At 36.0% G+C, this 15,743-nt stretch overlaps 1 protein-coding gene across 6 annotated transcripts in view; it reads right to left on the bottom strand.

Annotated features, from left to right (window-relative positions):
* Positions 1 to 6,100: 6,100 nt before the first annotated feature.
* LOC127848299 (DNA topoisomerase 2-alpha-like) overlaps positions 6,101 to 15,743 on the bottom strand; it is a 70,928-nt gene continuing 61,285 nt past the window's right edge. For 5 of the 6 annotated variants that reach the window (XM_052380671.1, XM_052380675.1, XM_052380673.1 and 2 more), the window contains 4 exons: positions 13,701 to 13,910; positions 12,217 to 12,348; positions 10,788 to 10,960; positions 6,101 to 7,506 (listed from right to left, as the gene is read on the bottom strand). In XM_052380671.1, the coding sequence (XP_052236631.1) occupies positions 7,360 to 7,506; positions 10,788 to 10,960; positions 12,217 to 12,348; positions 13,701 to 13,910 (662 nt within the window). In that variant the 3' untranslated portion in view covers positions 6,101 to 7,359. The remainder of the gene's footprint in view (positions 7,507 to 10,787; positions 10,961 to 12,216; positions 12,349 to 13,700; positions 13,911 to 15,743) is intronic. The other variant, XM_052380676.1, reaches the window with a different exon arrangement.

Here is a 15,743-nt window from a genome sequence, read left to right as displayed (position 1 = left end):
GGTAAACCCAGGAATGCAAATTGTGCATGTGTGGTGAATTGTATATATATATTATATATAAAATGATCAATCTACTTGCGTTATTTGTAGTGTGTATATCGTTATGTCACCTTATTTTCGCGATGTACTTTCGATTTCACATCGCGAAAGTTTATTACCGAATATACTGAAAATATAAAATTTTCTCAAGTAATGTAATTTACCAGTCGTGATATTTTAATCAATATAAACTAATAATTGTAAAAGATTACGGTATTTTAGAACTTTTTTTTTTCGTTATTCGCGGTTGACAGTCCCTTTAAGGGAAAAGAATATAGCGTAATTTACTCAATCCCAAACTTTTCCTTAAATGTTATATGGGATTTCAACAAAATCCAGATTCTGTACAGTATTTTAAGTGATATATTTGTGTAGTTTGAAATTCACCATACTCTGATATAAAATTAAAATTTGGATTGGTCTGATGCAATGATTTTTTACAGAATAATAATACACGTGGAGTAATGAATCAATAAAATCTAAATAAATCATTCTTTTTATCTTTAATTTAATTCACAAATCTGTATTACCTAGATACATTTTACAAATAAAGTTCATTTGTATTTATTCTATCCTATGAAACTGATAACAAAGGTAGTTTGTAAGTTCATATGATGTTAAAGGCTAATGACAAAATAATTATGCAGCTTCAATTGATAAATAGTGATAAGATAAACCTGATTGAAACTTATTTTAAACTCATGGCGTTTACATGAGTGGTTGCACTTTCGATCTATTTACTTATCAAAATATGGTTAACAAGTTTTGCAAGTAAATAATGCTTATCTTAGCTCAATTCCATGATTACGCTGTGTTTTATCTACTCTTTCCCGGTGCGTGTTCTTGTTTGATTGGATTTGAAACATCACTCGGACGCTAACTCTCTCAGTGATGGAACCGAATTTTGAAGGCCTTCGCAAACAGTTTGGACCCAGATGAGACGCCACAAAACGTGGCGTCTCATCAGGATCCAAACTGTTTGCTATTCTTATAGTATTATTTGAAAACAAATGAAGAAAATGCTTATTTTATCAATTCAGCAGACGACATTTTAGCAGACGACAAATTTCCCAGCATGCAAAGGGTTAAACACTGAATCAGATGTGAAGGATCTCACTGTATGACCGCTTGTGTCATGGGTAAACAACAGAAAACAAAACGCTCATTTATTTGTTGTAGAGCTAATTTCACCGCAAATATGTTTGCGTGTCAAGGAAACTGTTTTGCAACAATTTACGTCATTTTCGCAAATCGTGATTAAACACGAAAAACATACATTAATCTTGATATAATTTATCCTGAATGCAACGTTGTCAGAGTTGTTTTCTGTCGCTAGCTCAGTGGTGCAAAGCTTGCGTGACGCTATATTACTGACATAACTATAGCAACGGTGTGCTCGTGTTTGCTATAACGGTGTCTCATATTTCTAAATTGTTTCAAGTTTTGATATAAAAATAAGCATACATCAAATATTGAAAAAGTATTTACTATATGATTGCTTTTAGTCTACAGTCCGTGTACACTAGCCGCACGCCCCTTCGAACCCTCGTGTTAACAGCATTGGTAAACTAGTGCGTACTTAAAAGAAATTTTGCGAACTACACCGAAAATAAAGTCTTATACGATTTGAAGCAACCGAATTCTGTTTTTTTAGGTATATGTTTTTGGTAATTAAGCTGAATAACTAATTAATGTTTTAAATCATATACAGGACCACATGAAATTGTGGAAAACGTGAGACAAATGTGTATGAGCCAAGTATTATCAAAATAGATGATAAATATAATTAAGACGTGTCAGTTTTAATCATTCATTTATTTCACCACACATGCATCTATTCTTGTCGTTGTCTGCACGTTATTGATTAGATGTGTCTTGTTCTGAGAAAACTGGACTAAATGCAAGTGCGTAAAGTGTCGTCCCAGATTAGCCTGTGCAGTCCGCACAGGCTAATCAGAGACGAAACTTTCCGCTTTAATGGTATTTTTCGTTTAAAGGAAGTCCTGTTTTACCGAAAATCTAGTTTAAGCGGAAAGTACCGTCCCTGATTAGCCTGTGCGGACTGCACAGGCTAATCTAGGATGACACTTTACGCACATGCATTAAGCCCAGTTTTCTCAGAACAAGACACAATTTTTATGGTGTCCATTACAAGGGACAAAACACTGCATCGAAGATTCGGGATTAACTGTTGAGTATTTTCCCTTCGCCGCAAAACGCCTCTTCGTTGAATCGTAACCTTCATATGCTAAAATCAATATCAATATCGTTATTGGAAAGACTTTTGGAACCGATAAAACATTCATGTGCATGATCAATCTCCACGCAGAGTTGTCGTTCCATGCTCTCACATACATGTAATGTAATATAACCGACGTGTAAGACATTAGTGTATGATGTATATGGTAAATTATAGTTTTACGGTGATGGTCGTCATGGGACCTGAGAGTTGGTTTTCTTCTACGTAACATAATCGCCTAGCTACTAGCATGTGCAACTATAAATAAACGGTACATGTTATAATAGTAATCAGCGTTTTGAAATATCACTTTAATTGGGGGTTTCTCTAAAAAGCGGTGTTTGACAGCAGAACAGTCATAACGTTTTGATCCGCAGTTATGAGTTTAAAAAGGATAATTATCGATAATTAAATGGCAGAAGACAAGAGATGCTACTCAACATTCCAAGCCTTTCGTCAGATTTGACTTAAAATATTTTCTCATTTATCTCAAACTTTATTATTAATATTTCAACGAAAATTCTGCTACGTCAATTATTTCAATGAAATAATCCATTCAAATAACATTTACCAAGTCAACGTTTTTGCATCTATAGCCTTTCTTCTATAACTTTACATGTTGTGTACATGTAGTTTGTATAAACAGGTCACTCAGAAATCCAAAAGTCAAACATAACATATTTATATTGGTACAGGTGTTTTAAAAATATACCTCTATTTGCAGATGCGTTTCGGTCGGCAGATTATAATCTCAAACAGTTCAACGTAAGTACATGACAAGTACAGATGCTGGACATAACAAGGCCCTATTCCTTACACCCCCGGGTACTATATGTCAATGGACATCAGGTTACATGTGACGTTCAACTAGCGATTTGTATAGTAATTCAATGTTCCGACATAATATATGAAATTCCCATGCGATTTAATGCACCACTTTGTGCACAATTGATGTTGCGGCGGAAGATATGAAAATTGAAAGAAAATGTGAGTCACCGCTTTTTTTTAAGTGTTATCATTATATTAGTTGTTAGACCATTCTGCCGACGAAATATATTCAAGTGCAGAATCGCGGATCCCGATTTTTCGAGGTATTAAGACAATTGTTCCGACGAAAAATATGTTTAAGAACCGCGCTTTTTATATTCCGATGATTATATATTGTTTAATTGCAAATTGAATTGCAAAGTTCCGCGAAATATTGGATTACCTAGATTTTTATGGTTACCGTAATTGTATTGTTTGTTTATGGAGATGAAAATCCCGTTAGTGACTATAATTCCATGTATTTTAGCAGGGGTCCCAGGCTTTCCATAGTTCAGATATGTAATTTACTGTTTTTGTTGTTGCAAAGTCGGACACTGAAAAAAATGTCTACAGAACTCAATTTAACCCATTTATGCCTAGCGTCTAGAACAAGAGCTGTCAGAGGACAGCGCTCGAATATTCGAGTGCTTAACAATATAACGTAAGCCATCATGGGGAAATTTTCATATTCAATAAATTATTAGACGATCTTTCAAAAGTAAAAAAATGAAAAAAACAATTGGGGGGGGGGGGGGGTGAGAGGGGGTATAATGTGGGGTGTGGTCATTTATTAGACGATCTTTCAAAAGTAAAAAAAAAAAAAAAAAAATGTGGGTGTGGTAATTTATTAGATGATGTTAAAAAACATTATTTTATTTTTATTTATTTATTTATTTATTTTTTTTGGGGGGGGGGGGGTAGGGTGGGAGGGGGGTATAATATGGGGTGTGGTAATTTATTAATGATGTTTAAAAAAAAAATTGAGGGGTGGGAGGGAGGATGAGGGGGAGGGATTCTGGGTAGGGGCGTAAAGTATTGTTTGGGTGGAATCCATTGTGGTATTCAGGTAAGTGTTGTTTTGTCAAAGTAATAATAAAATTTGATAATAAATAAAGAAGTTATGGCAATTTAAGCAAAATGTTCAATTATCTAAGTGTAAAAGGGGCCATAATTATGTCAAAATGCTTGATACAGTGGTCTGCTCTTGTTTATAGGTTAGGGTCAAGTTGGTAAACAAGTATGCAAAATATAAAAGCAATATGTCAAAGGATATAGGAAATATTTGGGGTAGTACGCAAAGTTTAACATAGATTTATCAATAATATGCATATTCTAAGTATAAAAGGGGCAATAATTCTGTCAAACTGCTTGATACAGTTGTATGCTCTTGTTTATAGGTTGGGGTCATGATGGTAAACAAGTATGCAAAATATGAAAGCAATATGTCAATGGACATTGAAAATATTTGGGGTAGTACGCAAACTTTAACAATTGCTGCATATTCTAAGTGGAAAAGGGGCCGTAATTATGACAAAATGCTTGATAGAGTTGTCTGCTCTTGTTTATAGGTTTGGGTCATATTGGTAAACAAGTATGCAAAAATATAAAAGCAATATGTCAAAGGATATAGGAAATATTTGGGGTAGTATGCAAAGTTAAACATAGATTTATCAATAATATGCATATTCTAAGTATAAAAGGGGAATTAATTCTGTCAAAATGCTTGATACAGTTGTATGCTCTTGTTTATAGGTTGGGGTCATGATGGTAAACATGTATGCAAAATATGAAAGCAATATGTGAAGGGACATTGAAAATATTTGGGGTAGTACGCAAACTTAAACATTTGCTGCATATTCTAAGTGGAAAAGGGGCCATAATTATGAAAAAATGCTTGATAGAGTTGTCTGCTCTTGTTTATAGATTAGAGTCATGTTGGTAAACAAGTATGCAAAATATGAAAGCAATATGTAAAGGGAAAATGAAAATAATTAGGGTAGTACGAAAACTTTAACATTTGCATGCTAACGCTAACGGAACGGAAACGCCGGGGTGAGTAGGATGGCTCCACTATATATATTTCATATACAATAGTCGAGCTAAAAAAGGCCTTGGCAAACAGCATAGACCCAGATGAGACACCCCATGATGAGGCGTCTCATCAGATTCTGTGCTGTTTGCTTAAAGAAATTTCTGTAAGGAACATTCTAAATATAGAAATAAATATACTAGGCATCCCTAATTAAGTAAATAAAATTTATACAATTTAGAAGGATGGGAGAGTCCACTAGGCATAAATGGGTTAATGCTAGGAAGGAAGCCTTTAAAGTTAAACATAAAAACAGCATGTTGAAAAATGGTCACATGTTCCGATGATTGCATTGCGATTTCCTTGTTTTATTTCAGAACTGTTGTGTACATACAGGGCTATAATGTTGTGAAATATCAACATCAAGCTCGCACCGGGCAGTAAAAGACCCTTGTTCATCTTCAGAATAGGGTATCTGCTGTATTTCACGCTATTCATTGTCCTCTAACTGAAGTCATCTTAACACCATAAGGGATATCTAGAGTTTGTAGAAAGCACCTTAGTTTTGTTCCACATTGTAATCATGCACAACTGACTCAGAATTGGGTAATTGGAGATCATTTTGACCTTGTACTGGGAAAACTTGGCTAAGTGAATGTGCGCAAATCGTCGTTCAAGATAAGCCTGCGCAGTCCACACAGGCTATCAGATGCAACACTTTCAGCCTTCAATGGCTTTTCATTATGAAGAGACTTTCTTTTAACAAAACATTCCTTTAAAGCAGAAAGTTGTATCCCTGATAAGCCCGTGCATACTGCACAGGCTAATCTGTGAGGACACTCTACGCATATGCACGGAGTCCGTGTTTTCAGAGCCGGGATACATTCTTTCGTATAAGTGGTCAATATGCGCCTTTTGAACTTCAGTTGGTGTAGAAAGTCTAACTATTGTTATGGTTACAAGGGTAATAAACAACAAAAGGTGCACAAATATAATTATTTATCTAGATTGAGATGACACTTGTACAAATGAAGTTTCCGAACATGTTGACAAGCTTTGAATAAAAGAGAGGTGAATATGTACATAGGAAATGTGCTGTAGAGTAAAAGCTTAGAGAAAACAAAACTGTTGGAAACAATGGTATTGGAGATCCAGAAACTTATGAAATGGCTGTCGAGAATATTGTTATATGTGTAAGATAAGTTGCAGACAAAGATACAGATCTCTACAATGATGTTGACATTCACATGTAGCATTTTTACTGTTCAATTGCCAGTAATATATACAATGAAATGACAAAAAGATTCATAAAATGCTGTTACACTGTATGTACACAATAAAAATACATTAAGACATGTAATGTTTTGTTTACAAATAACGAAAACTGAATAACGTGTGAATTAGAAAAAATGTTGAAAAGTAAAAAGTAATGAATTAATGTACATAGTAATAAAATCCACTTATACACACATGCAATATACAGGACTGTGAAGACCAAGTTATGTTAAATGACTGGGTCTTCTTCAATATTTACAATCAGAGCTTAAAGTGTTACACTGTCACATTCACCCATCATATAAATAGAAAAAACTAAATTAACTAATTCGTATTTCTACATTTAACTTGCCCACTTGCTCTTTGCCTTGCCTTTTTAAAAATTATTATTGGAAACTCTGCAATATTCTTTTTGCTGTGAATATTAACATTGTTTGTTAAAACATCTTTTTAAACAAAAATATCAAAAAGGAACAACGTTCTACACAAAAACATGACCGAAAACGCACAATGACACATTGACATAACAGTAGTCCATGCATTTTGTTCAGACAACCATGTAAATATTTATATCAACATGTCATTTAGAACATTTTCAATTATCAGTAATTAATAAAAAGAAAAATGCATTGTACTAAATTCTGCTCATTTTAAAGAAAAAAACTTGACATTTTTGCTAAGAGAAACCTGAGCGACGTTTTTCACTGCAAGAGAATCCCTTCGATTCAATACAACTGCGCTGGCTCCAAAGGCTGCAGGACCCACTCAAACATGCTATCATACCACTGAACCCTTCACAAAATCACGAGTCACAAGTCAGACGAGATTCGCCAAAACAGTTTTCACAAATGACAAGAAGAAGATTGATTGCTTTTTATGGCATTTCTTTACAGAAAATCTCTTCTTATCGAAACTTCAGCTTAGGCGTAAAATGTCCCGAAACTTTACGCACATGCAAAACTCTGTGCCCTCATTCAAAGTCTTCATCGGAGTCATCAAAGTTGTATTTGACTGGGGCCCGCGCCCTTCCACCCCCGCGAGATGGCGCCGGGGCAGCTACCACTTCATCATCCATGTCTGAGGCACTGAAATTATCATCACTGGCTGCCTTCTTCTTCTGAAAATACAAGGAACAAGGTTGGAGTGTAAGACATAATGGTTGATGAGGAGTTGTTGGCTTGTAAAGAACACAGGAGTAGGACTTTGGAAACGATTTCAGTGACGAAATACATGCCTACACTCACTAAGTGCATCGAAACTCTAAAAGGTTAAAGTTAAAACATTTTGGTGCTTCAATCTTGGCATTCAGGGCTTGGAATGAGAGGAAAAGGAAGTATTTTGTACAGTCAATGAGAGGAGAAGGAAGTATTTTGTACAGTCAATGAGAGGAAAAGGAAGTATTTGTACAGTCAATGAGAGGAAAAGGAAGTATTTTGTACAGTCAATGAGAGGAAAAGGAAGTACTGTTAAACCATTTATTTTCGTCGGCACAAAATTTCGCCCTTTTCATAAAAATGACTATTTCGTCCGCTCTTAAATTCGCCCATTTCTGGTTTTGAAAAAAAAAACAACGGCCGATTTGTTTGTAATACATGTAATACGCGGTTGCGAAAAAATCGTGCTGGGGAAAGAGAGGTGAAACTTGGTAGTCACTTGCAGAGGTGGGCCTTGTTTGGCATATGCCAATTAACAAGTCTGTTATATTAGGTGATAATATCTGTCCCTTATTATTTTATGTCATTGACACGTTCTTTGTTATGATTAGCGGATAAGTGGGACTGAATAATCGTTAACGAGTGTTTTAAACAACGAAGCCAATAACCAATTAGTCTTTTTCCATTACTATCACGGTCAAACTGATAACAATCTTACCTTTATCGGCGCCAATTAGAGAAGGTGCGAGCATTATGGGTTATAATTAGCGTAAGCAAATTTTGGTCATATTTCATTAAAGTTTCAAGCGTTTTGCATCGTATATATTTGATCATTTTAAGTACAGTAATTTGTCTGAAATGTCACTGTTAATGTGGCTAAATACAGGTCCTACACCTACCCGTTCACCGTCTGTCCCAGGTCTATCCGATCCTGCTAATTCTGCATCACAAAAAGAAGCAGTCACAATATATATAAAAAAAATGTTTCTGTTATAAAAAAAACAAAGGTACGGGTTTTTATGTATATGTACAAAAATAGTAGATGCAGTTAAAACCAAACAACCAAACACAAATCAAAATGTTCTTTATTAATTTGTAACAAAGCGCAGAATATATTTCAGTCAGTTGATCACACATCGTCATATTTTAATTGCGTTTAATAGTATTGTCTTTAATCCGGATTCGCCGCGTGTAGGCTGTATAATCTGCAACAGCCCTGAAAAACACAATACACACAATGGGTTATAAAGTTGTGAACAATTAGCGCTAATCAACACTATTATACCTAAACGAAGTCGACACATTCGATACAACCTTATTGCATTCGCGATTTACAGGTAATGTCAGTTGTCAGTACACTGTATAATGAACACCCCTTTGTGTCAAAACCGGATTTAACTTGAGTGTGAATAGTCGACTGTTTCATGTTCTTTGTATCAATACCATCTGTGTATCTGTATTATAAGTATACCAGTCAACAAACAAGGTGCGCGCTTCCGCATATGGGTATTCGGACGTTCAAAAAATTGACCTACGGTTTAGCGTTCATGCCGTCGAACGCATTAAGCAATATAACTCGTTTTTTTTCACTATTTCTTTATTTGAAAAAAATACTAGTGGCTTTTAACTTACCTTGCTATCTTTTTTTCTCGCATTTTGCGAGTGTTAATTTCGAGCCCTGTGTATATGCGTGGATTACGCTGAATTTAAATGCCTCATGCCTACGGTAATTCAGTCTTATTTGTTTCAAATATGGGACATGATTGTTCGTTAGGATCTTGAATTCGTCCATCAGTCGAAGGACGAAAAAAGCGAAAATTAATGTCGGACGAATAATAATGGTTTCACAGTATTTTGTACAGTCAATGAGAGGAAAAGGAAGTATTTTGTACAGTCAATGAGAGGAGAAGGAAGTATTTTGTACAGTCAATGAGAGGAGAAGGAAGTATTTTGTACAGTCAATGAGAGGAAAAGGAAGTATTTTTGTACAGTCAATGAGAGGAAAAGGAAGTATTTTGTACAGTCAATGAGAGGAGAACAGTCAATGAGAGGAAAAGGAAGTATTTTGTACAGTCAATGAGAGGAAAAAGGAAGTATTTTGTACAGCCAATGAGAGGAAAAGGAAGTATTTTGTACAGTCAATGAGAGGAAAAGGAAGTATTTTGTACAGTCAATGAGAGGAAAAGGAAGTATTTTGTACAGTCAATGAGAGGAAAAGGAAGTATTTTGTACAGTCAATGAGAGGAAAAGGAAGTATTTTGTACAGTCAATGAGAGGAAAAGGAAGTATTTTGTACAGTCAATGAGAGGAAAAGGAAGTATTTTGTACAGTCAATGAGAGGAAAAGGAAGTATTTTGTACAGTCAATGAGAGGAAAAGGAAGTATTTTGTACAGTCAATGAGAGGAAAAGGAAGTATTTTGTACAGTCAATGAGAGGAAAAGGAAGTATTTTGTACAGTCAATGAGAGGAAAAGGAAGTATTTTGTACAGTCAATGAGAGGAGAAGGAAGTATTTTGTACAGTCAATGAGAGGAGAAGGAAGTATTTTGTACAGTCAATGAGAGGAAAAGGAAGTATTTTGTACAGTCAATGAGAGGAAAAGGAAGTATTTTGTACAGTCAATGAGAGGAGAAGGAAGTATTTTGTACAGTCAATGAGAGGAAAAGGAAGTATTTTGTACAGTCAATGAGAGGAAAAGGAAGTATTTTGTACAGTCAATGAGAGGAAAAGGAAGTATTTTGTACAGTCAATGAGAGGAAAAGGAAGTATTTTGTACAGTCAATGAGAGGAAAAGGAAGTATTTTGTACAGTCAATGAGAGGAAAAGGAAGTATTTTGTACAGTCAATGAGAGGAAAAGGAAGTATTTTGTACAGTCAATGAGAGGAAAAGGAAGTATTTTGTACAGTCAATGAGAGAAAAAGGAAGTATTTTGTACAGTCAATGTTTAGAGGAAAAGGAAGTATTTTGTACAGTCAAACAGAGGAAAAGGAAGCATTTTGTACAGTCAATGTTTATAGAAAATGAGATGGAACTGAGCCTCGCTCTGTGAAAACAGGCCTTAAGGCAAGTGCTGACTGCACAGGCTTATCTCAGACAAAACTTTACACACAGGCATTGAGTTAAGTTTTCCCAGAACAATGACTAGGAATCTAAAGATTAGTAATAAACTAGAATTCAGTCTTGTAAATGTTTTTTGCTATCCAGTTATAATGGTAATTGCCTCCAGCCATATTCAATTCTCACCTTTGCAGGTTTGGACTTTTTTGGCTTAACTTCCACGTCGCTAAGATCTGACACGTCTGATTCATCCATAGGCCGTTTCTTTGATGCTTTCTTCGGTGCTTCGTCTTCACTGTCATCTGACCAGGGGTTCTTCTTCTTGGTCTTTTTAGCAGCCGCTTTCTTCTCTTTCGGCTCTGAAACAACAGGCAATGTCACAGTGGTTAAGCTTGTAGCAAGTACATTTTCCAGATAAACCCTTCATTATATTAAAGTTTCCACGAATGTCACTTGTCGCTCAAGTTTTACTTTAAGGTCTAGTTGAGCCACGTTCTGAGAAAACTGGGCATAATGCATGTATGAAAAGTTTCGTCCCAGATTAGCCTGTGCAGTATGCACAGGCTAATCAGGGACGACACTTTCCGCCTTAATTGGATTTTTGCTAAGAAGAGACTTCATTTTAACGAAAAATGTCATAAAAGCGGAAAGTGTCGTCCCTGATTAGCCTTTACAGATTGCACAGGCTAATCTGGGACGACAATTTACCCACATGCATTATGCCCAGTTTTCTCAGAACACGACTCAGTTTTATCCCTCTTAAAGGATGCCCGGGCTGGTCTGGGGCTACAAGGGTGCATGCTGCATAAGACTCATTTTCCAATGATGTGTATCATATGTAACATGTTTATGATAGATTAAGTGTTGACTGTTGAAGATAAAATTGCTTCTTTTAAAATGTAAAATATTTTTAGAATAAAATGGAATTAAATACCTATTATTGCGCAGTAATCTATGCCGTCTCCAAAAACCTCATTTATTTTTTTTTAAAGATAGATCGGTATGATAATTGTTTGTTAACATAAGTGCATCAAAATGTAAATCAATGTGTTATCTGTGTTTCAATTTGATAAAAACGTGGTGTCAAAATTGCATGCACAACAATAGTAGTGAAGATGAAATCATGGCTTTAACAAGTGAAAAGGAGCTTCCAAAAATACTGCAAATGTGATAGCATCAATAAACAGTTACATGTTATCAGTTATGTTTCATTTACAAAACACAGTAAGGTGAATATTAATAAGGGAACTGATTGTTAGCATTTCAGGGATGTTTCATCCAATGACAGCTCTAATTAGACTCCAGTCATGCAGGTGCCACATATGACTGACAGTCATACTTTTTAATTTAAGTCATTTCTCACGCGAAAAAAAAACAGCCCAAAATTATATTTTCCAATATCTACCGTATGGCTTAGAAAGACAACAGAAAACATCTGGCGGAAACATAACCACATAAAAGATTGTATAGAATTAATTTTTTCATGTTCCACACCACAATCAAATAGTCAAAAACTTTTAACGCTTAAAACATGCCCCCCAAACAAGCTCCCAACAAGAAAAAGCATGCATGAAAGTGAGAACATTGAACAGAGAGGGGCTGATGGGTAACAAACCTCTAGGGGCTGCCGAACTAACCCCAGCATTTGAGGCATCATCATCTGAATCGCTAACAATGACAGGATTTTTCTTCGTTTGAGCTGCAGTGCTTTTTGCCATGGCTGCAGCTATGCCAGGCTGTTTGTCATCTACAGAGGGTCAAGGTATAATAAGGAGTGAGAGTTTATTCCCTTCAGGTGGCAGTGAGAAAGAAATCCCCATGATGGTCTTAAGAGGACAGACATTTTTCTGACTTGACTTAAAGTTTTGTTATTTCTCAAATTTTCAGAGGTTTACCATCATACTCACCTTGGTGTTCACAAATGTTGAAATGATTTGTTTATTTAGTCTGACTCAACCCCGAGTTTTAGAGCAAAAATATGCTAATTTTCTTAAAGCTGTGATTTGAGAATGTTTGTGAGGTGTTTCGCAAAATAAATACAGACAAATGAGAAGAGAAAAATTATTATACTGGGGCTATAACATGAACAAGAGGCCCATGAGGGCCTGAATCGCTCTACTGGCTGGATTCAATAGGGCTCAAGCCCTTAATAGTATGAACAATCTGAGTAAGTTTTAAATAAACAGACCCAAAATGGGAAAGTTATCGCATAAACAAGAAGAAACGTAAAATTTAAACTTCAAATGGCTCCTTTTCAACAATAAGTTGAACAAATTTTCTTCACTATCAATGGGGTTCTGGCCCTTGATGATATACAACATCCGTTGAAGTTTCAAAAGATAGAACTTTATATGTAAACAAACAAGAAATGTGTTTGTCGGAAACACTATGTCCCCTTCTGCGCCACTTTGATTTTTTTTTACCTTTGACCTTGTAGGATGACCTTGACCTTTCGCCACTCAAAATGTGCAGCTCCATGAGATACACATGCATGCCAAATATGAAGTTGCTATCTTCAATATTGCAAAAGTTATGGCAAAATGTTAAAGATTTTCATTTTTTTCTCAAATTCAAGGGGAGATAATTCTGGACTTAAAACTCCGATATTGCTCATTTTCAATAGGGTTTGACTCATCATTCAGATAAAGACACTGTGCAAGTTGGGAAATGATTGGATGAAAACTGTGGACTTAATTGCGTTAATAAGCCTTATTTCACAATTTTCTCAAATTCAAGGGGAGATAATTCTGGACTTTTCACTCTGATGTAACCCATTTTCAATAGGGTTTGAGTCCTCATTAATATAAAGACACTGAACAAGTTTGAAAAGAATCAGATGAAAACTGTGGACTTTATCGCGTAAACAAGAAAAAGTCTAACACACGCACAGACGGACGACGGAGACCACGCCATGACATAAGCTCTTCAGGCCTTCAGCTAGTAGAGCTAAAAAGCCAGAAAATGCATGTAATTTGATTGAAATAGCCAGAGATTTCGGGGAATTTAAGGAATTCCCTCATTTTTTCCTGAGGACTTTTGTGAATACGGGCCGAAATTATATATGAACCAGTGCTTCTGAGCTTCGAATCACCAGCATACCTTTTTTCTCTGCTTTTTTCTTTGCTGGTGCTCTTGGCTTCTTTTCACCAGGTGGCTTCTTTTCACCAGGTGCCTTCTTAGCGGCCGCAGTCTTTTTCTGTGCTCCCGCAGGTTTGAGCGTGTTTGTTGGCTTAAAGAGATCACTCACGGGACTGTCTGCTGGCCTGGGGCCCTCGTCATCGCTGTTGGTGAACATGCTGGGCTCTGTGTCTGCCAAACATAACATGGACGTGAGTATTTAACCCTTTTATGCCTAGTGGACTCTCCCATCCTTCTAAATTGGGTCAATTTATTTCCAAAATTAGGGATGTTTAGTATATTTATTTCTATATTTAGAATATTTCATAAAGAAATTCCTTTAAGCAAACAGCGCAGACCTAGATGAGACGCCGCATCATGCGGCGTCTCATCTGGGTCTACACTGTTTGCAAAGTCCTTTTTCTAGACGCTAGGCATAAATGGGTTAACCCTTTACTACTTAGATATGTAACTTGACATTTTTGTTGTCCCTTACAGGGGTGGCGAAATTAAATGTCCGAGTTGCCCGAGTCGTACATTTGCTTGTCTGGGCAACTGATTTTTTTCAATTAAGTTGTCCGTGGACAACAAGTTTTTTAAAAGTCGGGTCCAGGTATACAAAAAAATACATTGTATTAAAGCCGTTATTAAGTTTTACAAAACCGGATGTTGACATGCGATTACATTGTCAGTGCTAATTGCGGAGCAATCAAGCTAAAATACGGGCACTCTCCTGCACAGGGATTCTATAAGAGACCAGGAGCATGCCGCATTTTTAACATTCGGCCCGACTGTTAGACAGTGTACAGACTTGTTTCTTTATTTTTATAATCAGACGGAAATAAAATGTATCAAAGTAAGATAATCACAAGGGACAAAATTGTCACAAAACCAGGTTTTCATTGTGAAAAAAAAATCTGATAAAGGGAGAAAACTCAAACTGAACTTTTGAAATGACCAAAAAAAATTAACCCCCTTTGTAAGTTTTTTTTTTTTTTAAATCTATTTTTAGTCGTGGCGACCTTGACATTGGAGATATTGACGTGATTCTTTCGTGGGACACACCGTCCCATGATGGTGAACAAATGTGCCAAATGATTTTAAAATCTCACAATGAATGACATAGTTATGGCCAGGACAAGCTCATTTATGGCCATTTTTGACCTTTGAACTCAAAGTGTGACCTTGACCTTGGAGATATCGACGTAATTATTTCGCGCGACACACCGTCCAATGATGGTGAACAAATGTGCCAAATGATTTTAAAATCTGACGATGAACGACATAGTTATGGCTCGGACAAGCTCATTTATGGCCATTTTTGACCTTTGAACTCAAAGTGTGACCTTGACCTTGGAGATATCGACGTAATTATTTCGCGCGACACACCGTCCAATGATGGTGAACAAATGTGCCAAATGATTTTAAAATCTGACAATGAACGACATAGTTATGGCCCGGACAAGCTTATTCCGCCAGCCCGCCAGCCAGCCCGCCAGCCAGCCCGCCCGCATTCGCCAATCTAATAACCAGTTTTTTCCTTCGGAAAACCTGGTTAAAAACACGGTCTACCTTGTTATTTAAGACGACTTTAATGGTAAAAATGGAACATTTAGTGTTTTTTTAATCTTCAACAACGGAGCAGAAACCCGAAGCTGTGAGCAGTCCACCTCCCCCAAAAAACTAAGAAAGATTATGATAAAAAATATGATCTAAGTAAACGCACCAGAACTTTTCAAGAAACGTGGCTCACAGATTTTCAATGGTTACCATTTGATGACAATCAAATTGCTACCAGTAGCGGAGCCTTAGTCTGATGAGGTCGACATATTGGACTAGTTTAATTTGTTACGATTACGATGTACTTATGTTCAACACATGTTTTAATAACAATAGCTTTGCAAGATTAAAAGTTTTAGAAAGTCTTTATATTGTTTATAATATACTGCTATAATGAATGTACTATTGAAATACAACTACAAACAAAACTAGCAAATCATACTCATTTTGGTGTATTCCACATTG

The sequence above is a fragment of the Dreissena polymorpha genome, chromosome 10 (assembly GCF_020536995.1).
Source record: "Dreissena polymorpha isolate Duluth1 chromosome 10, UMN_Dpol_1.0, whole genome shotgun sequence".
Classification (NCBI taxonomy): domain Eukaryota; kingdom Metazoa; phylum Mollusca; class Bivalvia; order Myida; family Dreissenidae; genus Dreissena; species Dreissena polymorpha.
Note: the sequence above shows the minus strand (reverse complement) of the source record. Positions and strands in the feature narration are given on the sequence as shown.